Source organism: Pseudogymnoascus destructans (assembly GCF_001641265.1).
Source record: "Pseudogymnoascus destructans isolate 20631-21 unplaced genomic scaffold scaffold_23, whole genome shotgun sequence".
NCBI lineage: Eukaryota > Fungi > Ascomycota > Leotiomycetes > Thelebolales > Thelebolaceae > Pseudogymnoascus > Pseudogymnoascus destructans.
In genome coordinates, this window is record NW_020167542.1 from 517801 (window position 1) to 533489 (window position 15689).

The 15689-nt window shown below is 49.0% G+C and overlaps 6 protein-coding genes across 6 annotated transcripts; 4 read left to right on the forward strand and 2 right to left on the reverse strand.

The window, feature by feature from the left end:
• Positions 1–104: 104 nt before the first annotated feature.
• On the reverse strand, positions 105–6037 carry VC83_07710 (uncharacterized protein). Its single transcript, XM_024471276.1, has 5 exons — positions 5825–6037; positions 5332–5766; positions 5053–5284; positions 3828–5005; positions 105–3779 (listed from the first exon to the last, which is right to left on the reverse strand). Exons 2-5 carry the CDS (start codon positions 5693–5695, stop codon positions 1156–1158), a joined length of 4398 nt encoding a protein of 1465 aa, XP_024320939.1. The 5' UTR covers positions 5696–5766; positions 5825–6037; the 3' UTR covers positions 105–1155.
• On the forward strand, positions 187–584 carry VC83_07709 (uncharacterized protein; the record flags this gene model as incomplete). The annotated part of the gene is made up of 3 exons (XM_024471275.1): positions 187–199; positions 353–469; positions 544–584. The coding sequence occupies 3 exons, from the start codon at positions 187–189 to the stop codon at positions 582–584; spliced, it is 171 nt and encodes a 56-aa protein (XP_024320911.1).
• Positions 6038–6895: 858 nt separating the features above from the next.
• On the forward strand, positions 6896–7325 carry VC83_07711 (uncharacterized protein; the record flags this gene model as incomplete). Its single annotated transcript, XM_024471277.1, has 2 exons — positions 6896–7030; positions 7197–7325. The coding sequence occupies 2 exons, from the start codon at positions 6896–6898 to the stop codon at positions 7323–7325; spliced, it is 264 nt and encodes an 87-aa protein (XP_024320807.1).
• A 272-nt stretch (positions 7326–7597) lies between these two features.
• On the forward strand, positions 7598–8231 carry VC83_07712 (uncharacterized protein; the record flags this gene model as incomplete). The annotated part of the gene is made up of 2 exons (XM_024471278.1): positions 7598–7889; positions 7939–8231. 2 exons carry the CDS (start codon positions 7598–7600, stop codon positions 8229–8231), a joined length of 585 nt encoding a protein of 194 aa, XP_024320940.1.
• A 144-nt stretch (positions 8232–8375) lies between these two features.
• On the reverse strand, positions 8376–10298 carry VC83_07713 (uncharacterized protein; the record flags this gene model as incomplete). The annotated part of the gene is made up of 1 exon (XM_024471279.1): positions 8376–10298. One exon carries the CDS (start codon positions 10296–10298, stop codon positions 8376–8378), a length of 1923 nt encoding a protein of 640 aa, XP_024320941.1.
• Positions 10299–10463: 165 nt separating this feature from the next.
• Positions 10464–15579, forward strand: SSN2 (mediator of RNA polymerase II transcription subunit 13). The gene is made up of 2 exons (XM_024471280.1): positions 10464–10834; positions 10884–15579. Exons 1-2 carry the CDS (start codon positions 10796–10798, stop codon positions 15456–15458), a joined length of 4614 nt encoding a protein of 1537 aa, XP_024320819.1. The 5' UTR covers positions 10464–10795; the 3' UTR covers positions 15459–15579.
• The last annotated feature ends 110 nt before the right edge of the window (positions 15580–15689 follow it).

Sequence of the window (15689 nt, forward strand, 5' to 3'; positions counted from 1 at the left end):
AATTAGGAATCACCTGGTCACATGTTCAGGCAGCAGTGGCCTAGGCGCTCAATATTGACAACCTTAAATGTATGGCCCCAATAAAATAATCAAGATCACATGACCTACAATTTCCCAATTCCCAAATCCCGACGACATCTCGAAGCCTCACCACTCACGCCTCAATCCCCCACCACAACACTCACCATGGCAAAAAAAGGTACGAACCCCCCTCTCCCACTCGACAAAGCTCTTACGCGCATTCGTCCGCCACTACAATCCCTTCCCCGCACGTATCCGTGAACCGCCTCGACCGCGAACACCACCGAACATTCAAACAAGACAAGAGAACACAGCTAACCCCCCCCCCCAGCCAAATCCCGCACGATCACCGTGCGCCTCATCTCCATGGCCATGACGGGCTACTACAAGACGTTCAGCCGCCCGCGCTTGCACCGCCCGCTGAGCATGCTGAAATACGATCCTGTTGGTACGTTTGGAACTCCATGCGCCTCTGGGGAGAAGTGAGGACTGTGATGGAGTTTGCTGACGACGGTGTGACAGTACGCAAGCAGGTTTTGTTCCTGGAGCAGAAGAAGAAGTAGGCTGTGTTGAGGGGATACGATAGCGAGGAGGGGCGGGACAAGGCCGAGGGGTTGGGGTTGAGGAGGAGCTGTGCGGAGCTCAAGGTGCACCCGTGGAGGAGGGGGGGTGGTTGTATTATATGGCATAACGGCATTCACGGCGTTTGTTGGGACAAGCTGGGATGGATTGATAGTGTATAAAAGAGATATCTAAAGCAAGCGGCTCCTCGAAGCCAGAGCAAATGTTAAAAAGCAACAGGCTCCTTCCAACCATATTTTCCTCGTTATTTGTGCAATGTGGTGCTACAACATCCTAGCGATCCATATGCCCCCCTCTTTTGGGCCACTGATATCCCCTTGACATAAATAAGTGACAGCAATAGCAAGTCAACAAATACCCCTTTCCTTCTCATCCCCACTTCCGTTGAACTCGATCATAGAAGAAGCATCATTTGTAATAGAATTCTCCTCTCTCCACAACGCCTTCTCCAGCAAATAAGTCTTCAATCCCCCCAAGCTCCGTCAGCAGACCTACATAAGGATATAACAAGAATATATATTTGTCAACCGTGAAAACCAGTCCAATAATCCGTCACTTGTGGGACCTAAGAGATGGTCCCGGGCTCTCTCGCCTTTTGCTCTCCTCCAGGACGAATGGCGAGACAGGTTGAAACTCTCGGCCAGCAGGGAACGACAATCTTGTTTGCTTGATAGGAGGTTCAGATCCCATACCACTTGGGGCCGAACACCGGGCACGTTTTCGGAGATTATACTCGGAATTAATGCCCTCAGGTCGCACAGCAATGATTGATTGCTTAGAGTCGGACCTCGGTGTACTTCCACCACGGATAAGATTGCTATCAGAAGAAAGTGTCTTCGTTGGATCTTGGACTTTTGAAATTGATGCCACTCGAGCATTTGAGATTTTTCGCGTTGTGGGGGGTTTTATCGACGTTGAATCTGACAATGGTGTCTTAAGGGTATCGTTCGACATCATTGACTTATCATCCACCGAGTTATCCCTGGGCATGGTTTGTCTCAGGCAGCTTTTCAATCGCTTGTTGGCTTGCATTTTGGACGGTTTAACATCAGCCTTCTTGGGAGCTGCAGTGAGACGTTGCCCTCTAGCCGTCTCTCCTATTCGCCCCTTTTTATTTTCTGGGTGATCCGAAGCCAGCATGTAGAAGTCGTGGGGTTGATCCAATTCGTCAGTGTTCGTCTCACTCAATGGGCTATAGCTGGGGCTGCGGTCCAATTCGCGGCCTTTATCTTGGCTATCTTCGATCTCGGGCGCATGTAACGGAGAGTGGCGACGGCCATCTTCGAAATCCTTTGTAGGCCTTGACTCGCGGTACTTGGCCACTCCAGTGGTAAGTTTGTTGGTGAGGTCCCCCAATGATTCTCTGGTGGGAAGGGTTGTACTAGTAAAGACATGCCTGGATTGGGAAGTGATGCTTCTAACTCCTTGTCTCGGTAAAGGACTTGAGCTTGGTGCAGAAGGCATCTGAGAATCCTGTATTTCGGGTGAATCCGGGACTTTAAGACGTACAACCTTAGGGGTAAAAGAGGTAGCCTGGCCGTTAGAGGCCTCTGGTTTATCTGCTCTGTCACTGACGCCATTGTTACTCGATAAGGTCCTGGCGACGTCTGAGGTTCGACTCTCAAATCTGGCAAGCATTTCTAGAATCGCATCTAGTGCTGTGTTGGCCTCGAAGGATATACCGGATTTCCGGCAGTAGTCCTGGGCCTTGGCTTCAAATCTCTCGTATGACTCCAAACGGCTCACAACTGCGACATGTTGATGAACGATAGCCTCGACGGTTTCAGTGATATCGTTCACCATCCGAGAATCCGCAGCTGCCTTTTCTTCATTATGTCCAAGCTTTGTTTCAAGTTTTGCGATATTAAGAGTGGTTGACTTCAGATCTTCGGTCAATGAGTGGTATTCGTCGACTTGAAATTTAGACCACTGCTGCAATTGGGCCAGTCTCTCCAACTGTTCTTTATTTTTACCCTCGAGGGTGGTCTTCTCTGCTTCGAGGGCTCGTATCAACTGCTCCTTCTTTTCGACGTCCTCTTTAATTTTCTTGGACTCTGCTTTCAACCCTTCTGCCGTTGCTTCGGCTTCTACTCGCACACGTTGGAGATTTGACGCCTTCTGCACATATCTCCTCTTTTCTGACTCTAGTGACTTCCTCCTATCCGTTTCTGCCTCCACCCTCTGTCTCTTGAGGCTCTCACTTGCGCTTGCTTTGAATTGCGACAACTCTCGCGCGACATCGATAGCCTTCTGTTCTGCAGAGCTCAGTCGTTTTTCGAGATCCGCATTTGTCACTTGCATCGCGTTGGCCGTTTCGCTTTGCTCCGCTAATGCTGCTTGGCAATCCCTCAATTGCTTCGTAATATCCGCCAGGTCACTGGCAGACTTTGCATGGGTTTCTTGGAGAATCGTAAGCTCATTTTGAGTAACACACCCAGATGCTATCTTTGCCTGGGCTTTACGAAGCTCACTCTCTTTTGCTGCCAGCTCCTCGCGGTATCTATCGAGTTCTTTTTGCCTATCCTCCAATTGCGTCCGATTCCACTCAGACTTCACATTGGAATCTGCTCGGCACCTGTCAAGTTCGCTTTCCTTGGCAGTTAATTGAGTTTGAAGCTCTAGGATTCTCTCTTCACGCCCTCGAGTGGCTACTTCTAGACGTGCATTATCAACTTTCAGAGATGATATCCGCTCGTCTAGGTCTATCCTGGAATCCTGAATTTCAAAGAGGGTTTCGAGGCGAGTCTTCAATGCCTCCATAACCTCCGTTCCGGCATTACGCAAGGTCTCACTCCCATCATCTGCGCTTTGGAGACGATCGCTGATGTTTGTAGACAGGGTTTCAATTAGGCCCGTCATTTCTAGCATCTCTTTTGGTGCCCGTGGAGGCTTTCCTATTGTCGACTCAAGTAACCTTAGGCAGTCAGAGAGCCTGCTTTGATTCTCTCTGTCAGTATTGCTGATGGCTTCTGATACCTTGTTCTCTTGAATAGCTAGCCTGTCGGTGACGCTCAAACAGTGGTTATCAAGAAGGTCTTTGATGGTATCTTTCAGACCTTTCTCTTGATGTCGTGCCTTGAGCTCTTTTTGGAGCAGTTGTGACTTCTCCATTTCCTCTTGTAGCTTGGTTTTGTACTTCCCAAGACCTTCTTCAAGCGACTTGTAATTTTCGATTTCTGTGGCCTGTATTAATAAAATTATAGGATACCATGGGGTTGACTTACGGCTTATGGCTAGTGCTCTAGTTTCTTCCAGTCCAACTTTAGAATTTTGCTGATAGATTTGAAGGCTCTGGAGCCCGCTCTTTGCCTCCATGAGCGACGTTCTCATGCTTTCCGCCTCATGCCTGTACTCTGCATCTTGTAATTTATGCTTTGTCACAAAAGCCCCAAGTGATTTATGTTCCTCAAATTGTGAGGTTACACTCTCATGGAGCGCATCTGCTTTCTCTCTCATCACTGCAAACTTTTCAGATAGAGAAGCGTTTGTTCTTCTGAGCTCATTAATGGTTTCCTTGTAATCTCCATTCTTTTTGGAAACTTCATTGATTTTGGCATCTTTTTCTTCGATCTGTTCAAATAGGGCTTGCTTCTCCTTTTCCATGTAAGCCTCTATGCCCTGGAGTAACTCGCTGGGCGGATTGCTGGTCTGTCTAGAGTAGCTCGTAGCTTCTCGTGATTGTGGTGTGGACCCACGACCATCACTGGAATCTTTCAGACTACCCCCTTCTAGAGCGAATTTGGGACTGATCTGGATTATGCTTTGCAGATTGACACAAGGGCTCACTGCATCCCTTTTGCGTCCCGGTTTATTCGTTAACATTGGCCTGCTGGTTTCGTGCATTCTCTGGCCATTGCCTGTATGCGGGGTCGTTGGATATGTAGTCTCAGGGAAAGGAATATTTGCAGCAGGCAATTTTCTAATCCGATCATTATCTTTGAAACAAATGCTAGCCCTGCGTGTCTGATTGGCAGCAGATTTGGATGGCATGTGCGGGCTCAGTTCGTCACACTCAGTATTGCCGGTGGCAGCTAGCCAGTGTGCTCGTGTCTCTGATTTAGGAGCAAAGGGAGGTCCATGTCCCGAGGAAGATGCATGTTGTTCCGAAAGGTGGCCGACATTAAACTCATTATCAACACCTGTACTAAAAAAAACCGCTTCTTTCCGCTGTAGCATTCCTTCTTGAGCAAGGGTCTGCTCCTCAAACGTTGGGGGCATTGGGCCAGATTGTGATTTCTGACGGAGTGTTCTGGCTATTGCCTCTTGCTGTGGGGAGACCACTGATTGCAGCCTAGGTGTTCCGTCTAACACTGACCTATACCTCTTCTTGGTCTGATGCTGTACGTCTGGAAGGGGGGGAGGCGTGGATGTGAATTGTCGAGCCTGCTGTGGTCTTAGAGACCTACAAACATGTTAGGGTTGCTTGGAATACTGGACCCAGATACCTACTTAATGGGTTGTCGATCATTACTGATCGGACCTGCAGCAAAGCTAATCTCTCGTGTTTGTTGTCTCGTAGGTATATTTGTTGAAAGTTGAGCATTCGAGTCTTTTTTCTTGAGAGCAGGGCGTTGGCTAGCCCCAACTTCTAACGGCAGTTCAGCCTCGTCGTTTTCAATGGTAGCTTCTGCAAGCACTTTTGCTTCACCGGTTGTAAGGGGCCCATTTATCGCACTGTCCTCTAGAAAATAGTTAGTGTAGTTTTTGAAAAATCACCTGGGTTCTTACGATGAGATTCTTGGGCGCTGCTGCATATCTCAGAAGAGGGGGTTTGGCCTCTGCGTGAAGGAGCTACGGTGTCGGCACTGGGTCTGGAGGTCCTGAGGACAGGCGTTGTATGAGCCGGTTTCGCAAATTTAAAGTCCATAACAGGCTCATCTTGATCCAGAGGCACCTTATATCGAGGGTTGGCATTGAACACTGGAGGGGCTCTGGGCGCTCCGTCTGGAATTTGCTTGAATATATTGTCTTCGACTACAGCGTCGTCGTATCCATCGGTCGCCTGGGTGTCAATCTCAACGGAAACATACTGGGTTTCCCCGGCACCATTGTTGATGGGATCGGTACAGATGTCTTCCATAGGCTCGTCCATTTCATCAACCAAGCCTTGTGATGCGTTTGTAGTCACAATAGGTTCAGTTGTCTCATGACCCCAAATTGCTGCTGTACTATGTTAAATATGCTACTTGAAACTTACTTGAACAGAAACTGTGTGGCTTACCCAACGTTTTAGATGCCCATCTGACTGACACTGGAAAGCCTTTCGGAATATCTTTAGGCTCATAAATACGAAGGGATTACTGGGCAAAGAGAATGCGAAGATAGGAAAAGCAGATAGAAACGGCTGGGCGAAAAGAAAGTGAATGATAGAAGAGCAGAAAGAAAAGGTCGGGTGGATAGATTTGAACTTTGGTGGCAGTGATAGACGGATGGGTAAATCGGATGCTGTAGTAGGAAACTACGATTTTGCTCTTCAGAAGGAAGGAACGATGCAGGCCATCGTGACTGCCAAGAAGCAACAGAAACAACAACACATTGCTACACTACCGTTTGGAATACAGTTGTATTTACAACGTAACAACACCTGGATAATAATTAACCCTCAGTTGAATGTATAAATATTAAGTGAAGTCGCCATTAACTGTTGTAACTGTATTGGGGGGCGAGGCAAGATGGCACCTCAAGTCTGGCGTGGGATGACACGGCAGATAACAAAACATCACACATGTCTGCCTCGCCGAATATATCATATATCCCAAAGTCTGATATCCATAAATAGAGAGAGACCCCCGGTAATACTCTCCAGTGCATACAGGATTCGTGGCTTTCAGGGCATACGACATGGAAAATAGAAGCCAGGGATAAATTTGTGGAAAGGCGCTTAATAGAATTATTATTACCGTACCAAGTGACGGAATTAGAAGTACAAACATATCTTAAGGGCACCGCCTTTCTTCGTTGGGAGAACGAATATAGAGCACACATCTCTTCCATAGTTGAAAACCATGGGTAGACTGGAGCCGCCCTCACAAGTAGGTCGGCGATGAGGATTGAAATGAGATACGGTTCCATACTCCAAAGTTTTGGGCCTCTATACCAACCTTTACGATGACATTTGCATCTATTCAACAATGGGACTTGTTATATTCCCTGTTCATTCCTTCATAGTAGCTGTGTAGATGTCGAAACATCGCTCGGCGCTACCGCTACATCTGCCCTCACTGCAAGCCAAAGCTAGGCGCTGACCACCACGGCGCATTCGACGGGCGATTCAGCAGACGCTCTGGAGATCATGGACGATGATGACGACGGCAAGGCCAAGACGAGTGGACTGTGGCAAACGTCGACGAGTTGCCAAGTTCTCCAACAAAGGACTGAAAAGAACGCCTTGGGTCGACAATCCAACGGCCAAGGCCATACCTTCGGCGTCAGAAGGTTAATATTAGAGTCAATCCTGTGCACTCTCTGTTTCCAAGACCTTGGGTAGGATTGTAAGTGTCAACTTTGACAGCTGTGGTGTGGAGCGTGGAGTGGAGTGGTTGGTGTCTTCATGCACCCGCAGTCGTCGTGCCCGCTAAACTCACCACCAAAAGCCTCGCGGCGCTCTCATTGGCACACCACCGACCCTGGCTCACACCAAAGCGCTGAGCGTCGGCGGCAACAAGCGGTTCTCACCAATCACAACCGCGATCGGCTTCAGAGTGAAGGATTCCCTGGTGTGAATAGCTTAACTCGCAGTTTCACAGCTGGGCAGGATGGAGAGGGGACCCAATTACTGGCCGTCCCTGGTGTGATCATATGCGTACAGAAAGCCCATAAAACATCCATGGCCGCACTTTTCACCCCGTCACCATTACATTTGTGCGCCCCTCGCTGAATCAATCAATATCACTATCACACGTGGACGGCTGGCTAAATCTCGATTCTGCGCGCCACAGAGTAACATCTCACTGCCTGTCGTTCATATATTGGGAGGGGTTGCCGTCACAATACAATGGGGTCTTCAATTCTATTTACCGCCTGCTGCTGGTTACATCTTGCCTATTTGACCTTCGCCCAAGATAACAATACGCCAACTCCAACTGGTAATACACCCGAAATGTCTGCAGCTCAAGCCTCTGCCTCGAAGGAATTCGCGGCGTTGTTTACAGACCCTGTGCCACCATCTAACACTCCGAGCGGGGACGACGCCGGCGCTGCTGGTCCGAGTAGCGGGTCTGTCACCATATCGAGGGGAGGGATTATCGCAATTGGTGTTTGCGTTGGCTTTGTCGTGGTATTCGGAGGTATATTGACCACAAATACTCCAGCGAGCCTCAATCTAACCATTCTCAGTCGTTTCGTCCGTCTTATTTTACCTAGCCAAGAAGAGGTCATGGGAGATCCGCGCCAGTATCAGAAAGTCCGCCAAGCGCGTCGCAACCGCTCTTACTCCACGCCGATCCGAATTCCCAAAAAACGTGCGCAATCCCAAGAGAAACTCGAAAGGCATGTCGAAGATTGACGAAGTGCCTCCGACGCCAAGGATAACGACGGAGGATCTCGAAAAGGCAAATATAAAGGCGGATGCGATTGAGATGAAAGCGCCTAGCAAGTTCGCCAAGTGGGGACGGAAGACCGAGAGGTAGTCGTGATGAGAGATTAGTGGGGTTGATGAGACATGTATTGATGGGCTATGTGTATTGACGGGTTGGTTCGGCGTTAATTCGCTCGTGGATACGGGACTAGCAAGGCGCTTTGGGTATATCGGGCATTTCATGAGGTAGCTAGACTTATAGTTGTCGGAATACATTTCCACTTGCACTTCGCCTGTTGTCTCGTTTGCCTTGCTTAGGTTGTTCCGGCTTCGCTTCCCTCTCCTTCGTCTTGACAGTTGGTGCAAACGTGATTTGTCTCTCCCCGACCACATCGCCCCGTTTCCTATCAGCGCGGCCACTTGGTTGCGCCCTGGACCCCAAAGCAGTGTCCCTCTTTTGATGCCCGGACTTCTTGTACGAGGATGAAGAAATGCGCATCTCAGGCTTCGGCTTGGGCGCGATCCCATCTTCGCTCTCGCCTTCACTCTCGTCGCTGCTGTTCTCCTTGGTTCCGCGAGGCCTGGGCGCTCCGTCTCCAACCTTGGTACTGGGGTTGAGCATCTGGAACTCTCTGCTCTTCTCGTCGACAGCGAACTCTTCGTCCTCGAACAGCTTGCCAAAGCGATCGTCGCCCAAGACACCCCTGTCCTCGTCGACCTTCTCTCTCCTCTCCTGTCTCTTGAGTATCTTATCCACGAGGTTCTGGTTGACCTTGACCTTCTTGGTGCCTCTGATTCTGCTCTCACGCTCCTTCTCAACCTTCTCCTTGATCTTCTTGGTTCGCTCCTCTTCCCATACGTATGGGTTCGCGATAAGACGGGCCTGCTCGTAGAGCTTCGAGGCAACGAAGTAACCGTGCATATATGGTCGTAAGAGGCTGGTGGTACCAACAAGGTGGCCCATGTTGAGTTGTTTCAATTCCGGTAATGTCAAGAACTTGTAGTTGTCGTAGGTCTCGGCGGTCTCCTCTTCGACCATCTCTTCAACCATGTTATCCAGAAATCCGCACCACTTTGGCGCCGGGCCGAGTTGTGGGATGAAGAACGAATGTTGTTGCTTGCCTTCGTTTGCCGTCAATAGCATACCGCTATCTTTGCAATGCGCGACACAGTTGATATCAACAGCCGGCTCGACAGACGTCCACGGTGTGCCGTCTGCTTCATCCCAAAGCTTGATGATACGTTTGTCGGCCGAAAGAATCTTCTTTTCCTGGGACGATGTTGTGAGGTGCATGAGGGTTTGAATAGCGTAGCCGTATCCTTGATCCTTTCTCAACAACGGCACCGACTTCCGCAGGTCGAAAATCTGGACAATACCCTCAGAGGTTCCTGTAGCCAAGGATAGCCCAGACCTAGCGAAATCGAGAGCAGTGACACCACCTTGATGGCCTGACAGCATACCGATCTTCGACTTTGACCTCGAATCCCAAAACTCCACTGTCCCTATTGATGTTCCAAAGGCCATTAGATTGTGGCTGTCTTCTGCAATAGCAGCGACGTTCACACTTCCAGTATTGATTCCTCCTTGTAAGGCACCGCCTCCAGAGGTCGTCATGTCATCTCCACCAACGTCCACCTGGTATGGCTTCATGTATCTTCCAACCTCGAGATTAAGTCGGTATACCTCTCCGCTGCCGTCGGAATTAACGCCGACTGCAGGAATAATAGCCTCAGCCAGGTGTTTGTCATATTTCAGATCGCGACCGTATCGAGGGAGGCGTGTACGGTAATGGCATCCACCAGGCGTGTGGAATTCGAGGCTTCTGTCGGTTTGTAGGTGCAAAGATTTCGAGTAGTCGGACGAGAGAAGGATGAACGTGTAGTTGAGGAAACTGGTGTGTCGAGCGAAGGATAGGGAGAGATGGGGCAAATAATGCGTGTGGATTTGTGGTTTATACGTTCCAGTGCTCATAACCCAGTCGCCATCGTCGCTGGTTCGGACGCAAGCGCTCGCCTCTTCGAATTCGAAATCTTGAAGCAACTCCACGCGATTTTGGTATTCCGCATCATTCTTCAAGCTGCGCTTCCTTTTCCTGGCAAGCCAGTCTGGAAGCGGCCTTGCGGTATCGCTCCCAGAAATCGTATACACGGGCACATCGTGGGGGTTTGTGAGCTTCATTGTGGCGGTGGCTCTCGATGTTCTACGAAAAGTTTCGCGGAAGTTTTGCGGCGATAGGGATTGGTAAAGATTTAGACTTTTGTTAGCGGCGGGTATACCCGCCGTTAGTCTGATTAGGGAAATCGTTGCTCACCAGCGACAACAGAACCCCGGATTGCAAGGACAACCAGGCACTACCCACGACACACGGGCGCAGCCAGCAACACCAACAAACTCTTTGTATATGCGGTGCAATATTGTACGTTATTGATGCATAAGTTGTGCGAGTACTTGATTCGAACGAAACGCAATGGATCGGGAAGTCTGTTTCCCGACGTTATCCCAACCGCGAAGACACTGAGAACAACTGCGCCCATGACAATATTTCACGACAAGCTGGTTTATCCTTAAACCCTTAAGCGCGTCATAAGACTTGGAAGCCACTTCTGGATATCCAAAAGACGGCGTCCGGCCGTCGGGTGAGGTTGCCTGGGCTCAAGCCCCGCCGGGACTCCACCATGGATATCGGCGACTACGGGACAAATGTCGTTTGTACAGTAAGTCCCACATCGCATACTTTTGTTATAGCTACTGACTTTACGGCAGTATGAACTTAACTCGATAGCATACTCGTATTTCGAATGCCCTTCTGAAGAAACCTCGGTTTCGACGGGGCTCTACAAGCTTGTCGCAGAGTTGCAGCAAGTCGGAATTCTCGCAGCCAAAGATAATAAGAAGGCTGGGCTATGGATATTTGAGACTGGGGATAATGCTGAGCCCGCTTCTTCGCCTTCGGGCGGTGCTCAATTGTCAAGTCGCGCCTCAAATCTAGGCATTGATTTGACATTGAAACACAGCGGCTCATACGACTCCAACGCACTGCTGGAATCATGGAAATCTTTATCGAAGCCTCCGACAAATACTATATCAAGTCCTTCGACAGATTCTGGCGAGCCTCTATCACAAAAAGAATCGTTCGAAAAGCACTTCCGAGCTGCCCAAGCAGCAATAATGAACAAGGAAGCGTCTGTCAACAACTCCCTCATAGGCCTGAATAATGATGACGGCACGCTTAATCCTACACTGAAAGATAGAGCCCGACAATTCCAGCTACTTGCCCAGTCAAGATTGCGTCTACATATTCACGATTACTTTTTGACGGCCGTGTTTTTATCCTTAGGATATGCACTTTGCCTTGATCACGGATACATCCCTTTAAGCTCTAGGACGCTGGTTGTGCCGAAATCAAACCTCGGCACTACAGGGCCGCAGACAACCACCCAAAGCAATAACGGAAACGGAGACGATCGCTTGCAGCTTGTTACCCTGAGCAGCGATTATACCGGTAGCAAGGTGCTTGTGATTAAGGCGACTCTCACCACATCGACGAGCTACATTGGCTGCGATCTTCCACGCTTTGTGAAGCATGAAGATGTACCTATTCCTGCTAATGCAACTTTGATCCTTGGCCCTGGAGGATCTACTGGCAATTTCAAGGGCCTAGCGAATAATGGGTTTCAATCCACCGTTTCAAAATATGCGACAGGTTCAGACGAGACTCAACACTCAGGGAATGAAGGGCAGTCCTCTATGTCTCACCGGTTGAGAAGTCGCTGCTTGGAATGGCTTGTGGGCAAAGGGATTAACAAGGAGCGTCTTGAAAATAGTGCCTGGTTTATGGTTGGACTTTACTTGAACCAGCTCACAAACAATCCTAGGCAGGGATTGTCTGAAGAGCGCGTATTAATTCCATGGCCTTCGTTTCTCTGCTTTCGGCAGACAGATAATACGTTAAGTGCGAATGATGCATTTGGAACGTTGAGCACGTACGATCCCCTTGGATTTGCGCAGACTTGGTACGCTGGACAACAGGACAGAGAAGCAACAATAATTAGGAGGAAAAAAGAGCGTGACGCAGCAGAAGCAGTTGCCAAGGTGCAGGCGGACAGTGAAGCTCAAGATTTACATTCTTTGTATTCTCCGCTGGCTTTACGAAGATCTAGCGTGGCTGGGTTGGTTTATCCAACACCACCGGATGGAGTACAACATACAGTGGGCGCCACTCCCACCTTCGATGAAGCTGTGTCCACCCCTGGCCAGCAAGGCCTGCCGTTATCAACAGATGCAAGTAACTCGTTAGTTACGAAAACTGAAGCAGATTCAAATGGGCCTCTGGATATTGCCAGCCACACAGATTTCGATTTTCAAGATACAAGCAACGGTAACCTGTTTGGCGACGCCGGCGATGATCTCTTCGGCGAAGAAAACGATATTACAGATGCAGATTTCAGCTTTTTCGATGAGCCGGATATATTTCAAGGAAATCAAGATGTTGATATGCCTGGTCAGGATAATACTGCTGGAGTGGTCGAAAATGAATTGACCCTTAGTCCAAAGGATGACTTAAATATGGGCGATGTTCCGGAAATGGCCGATGTCCACATGGGTAATACAGATGAATCACCCGTCGAAGAAAGTCTACCCCCAGACTTACCTTCTGATACCAACCCCGCCCGCCAGATCGAAATTAAAACCGAGCCGAGCTTGGAAGGTCCAGAGACATCTACGGACGAGCCTAGCCCACCCTTGAAGCCCGAATATGTCTTTGGGCGGCTGTCCACGTTCGATGTATTCTCGAAGCCTCTTCTGACGAAGCCACAAGAAGACACATCAGCAATTGTACTGGATCCAGCCGGTTCATTTGGTGGCGTTGATTTCAAGGCGTTATTTGCATCATTGCACCAAAAGTATGGGTCCCATGGACGCTTCATTTATCCGCCTCCTAAAGTCTTACCAAATACGTTACGAGCGAAGTTTCCAACCACAGACTACTTTAATCGACGCCGCCGTCGTAAACTGGCCGGTAAATCATCTATTGTGGGAGGCGTCCATACAGGCACAGACCATCGCTTTCTTGTGCCTGGACAAGCAATCACCTTTGAGCAACCCGCCCAGCGAGGCTCACGTAGCCCCAGTCCATCATCTGATCAAGATGACAGTAGTGATGAGATGGACGGTAGCTTTACACACAATTCTTCCAGTTTAAAACGGAGACACCAAGTTGAGGATAATAGTGAGAGCAATGATGATGAAGAGATAACCTCATCATTTCAGGAGCTACAAGTCAACCAGGCTGACGAGACCAATAATGCCACTTTAGACACAGTTTATCCATTTGCCTTGGATTCAGATTTCACCAGATGGTCTGCGGCCATGTTCTTAGCCTGGCCAAATCCATGGGCAAATGAATATACATTGACGGACGCAGAGTATATTGCTGCAGCGCAAATACTCGGTGATCAGGCAATATCTTATACACTCCGATACCCAAACGACGGCAACAGGCATTGTGGCTCACTGGAGGGAAACATTAAGGCGACGTACACTCCTGATCTTATTCGTCAAGATGTTGTACTAGCCGCCAAGAAGTATTTCAAGGGTGCTAACCCTCAGACGTTATCAAACTTCCTAGATATGCAAGGCGTTCCACGACAATTGGCTGGCATTAACCGTCTTCCTCCACGCCCGATTCCGAGTTCTCAAGGGAGTCAAGGGAGCCAAGGTTCAAGCCCGGCAAAACCCAACCCTATATTTCCATTGCCGTCGCCACATCTTCAATTGCGGAGATCAGATTCGAGGCTCAGTGTTCTTCCGTCGGCATTGCCGTTTTGGGATGTTCTTGGACTTGCTCCTCGCGGCAATGGCAAACATGTAACGTCACTGTGCGTGTTTCCTAAAGCCGTAGGCATGGCGGAGAGCGCAGATCTGTTCCTTGAGAATATAAGGAGCGCATACGAGACGAGAAGATTAGGGAGCCACGAGAGGCTGAATACAGAAGGCTCTGTCAATGGTTTACTCCCCATAGAGCTTGGTGGTCAGGCAACACGATTTGCATCCGACCAGGGCTTGTCTGTTATCCGCGAAGCCTTGTTCCAAGTCGCCAATCTATTGGCATCTTCATCAGCTGATAGCACCAACTTTGTGGTGTATTTTGTATATGACCCCGAAAGCCCAGACATCTTGGTTCCAATATGCTCTGCCTTCCATAGCATGTTTGAAGTATACAAAACTGCAATGGCGGGCAAGACGGTATCCAATGAGTTGGTGTTGCAGCTTGTGCCATTGAACTTTGTTAGCGCACGCACACATCTCGTCGTCTTACCTCCGACAGATTATACAAGATTGGCCATGGAGGTGTACGATCGCTGCTTCGATTTTCAGGCTGGGGTTGCATCGCCTTCGGTTGCCATCGAACCTCCCCTGCCACGAACTATTGATTTCAAGTTGACGGCGAATCCATCGGCGTCACTTCTACAAGAAAACTCATGTTTGCAAATTGCCTATGCTCAAAGCATAGATTATCGTTGGATCACAGCAGCTTGGTCTGACAACACCGGGAGTGACCAAATGACGGCCTCATATTGTCTAGGGAGACAAGATGCCCCGTTGACAAGACAGTTCTCCGATATTGCTCATGAGATCTGGGAGACTACGCTCGATATCATAGCGTCTAAGAAGGTTCACTGGCGCGTCATAATCGCTAAATGTGGCATTATGGAGGCACAGGACGTACGGTTCTGGAAAGGCTTGTCTGAAACAGAACGGAATGCCCAAATATCTTTAACACTCCTTAGCGTTGATACACAGCCAGCACTACAACTTCTACCGCCTGGCCTTTCAATACCAGCTTCGACTTTAGCAGCTCAGTCAACATTCTATACCACACCAGTGTCAACTCCTCAACCAGCATCAATACTCTCTCCTGATCAATCAGGCTGTACTCCTACTGCAACCCCAACTGATGGAACGGGCGAACTCAAGATTGAGCCTGACGCCACGCTCATCGACCTTACCAACCAAAGCTACGGTGCTGTGCTTGCTCACCGGGTCAACAATTCAAACAGTCCCCTTGAAGTGCGCCCAACAGCGATCAGCGGGTACCTTATCAAACGCACCGGAGCGTCCAGTTCCGACGTACCTGCCGTTATGGAGGTGAACATAGTATGGACGGATATAAATCCTCGGCTCGCCGAGAACCCCCTGAAGGAGATTTTGGCGTGGTATAGTGGCCTAGCGACTTTAGCTAAAGCCAGGGGAATTGTGGATCCAGTTAAGGATACGAGACCGTGGCATATAGCAGCTGCGGAGAAGGCTGTTCGATTGCTTTATTTGCTCATGTAGCATTGTTTTTTGGGACGGTTGATTATAGGTTGGATGGCGTTATTTGTTTATTAATTCGGGAAGGCGAGCATACATAAAAGAAACGTATATATAGCCCATTTAAATATACTAAATCCCATCTATATATCATCTTTATTACGGTTGATCTATGTGATCTTCTAAATTGTCGATATGAGAACGGTTTTTCTCAGGAACAATGCCATATCACGTGATGAGAATGGAGGGGCAGAC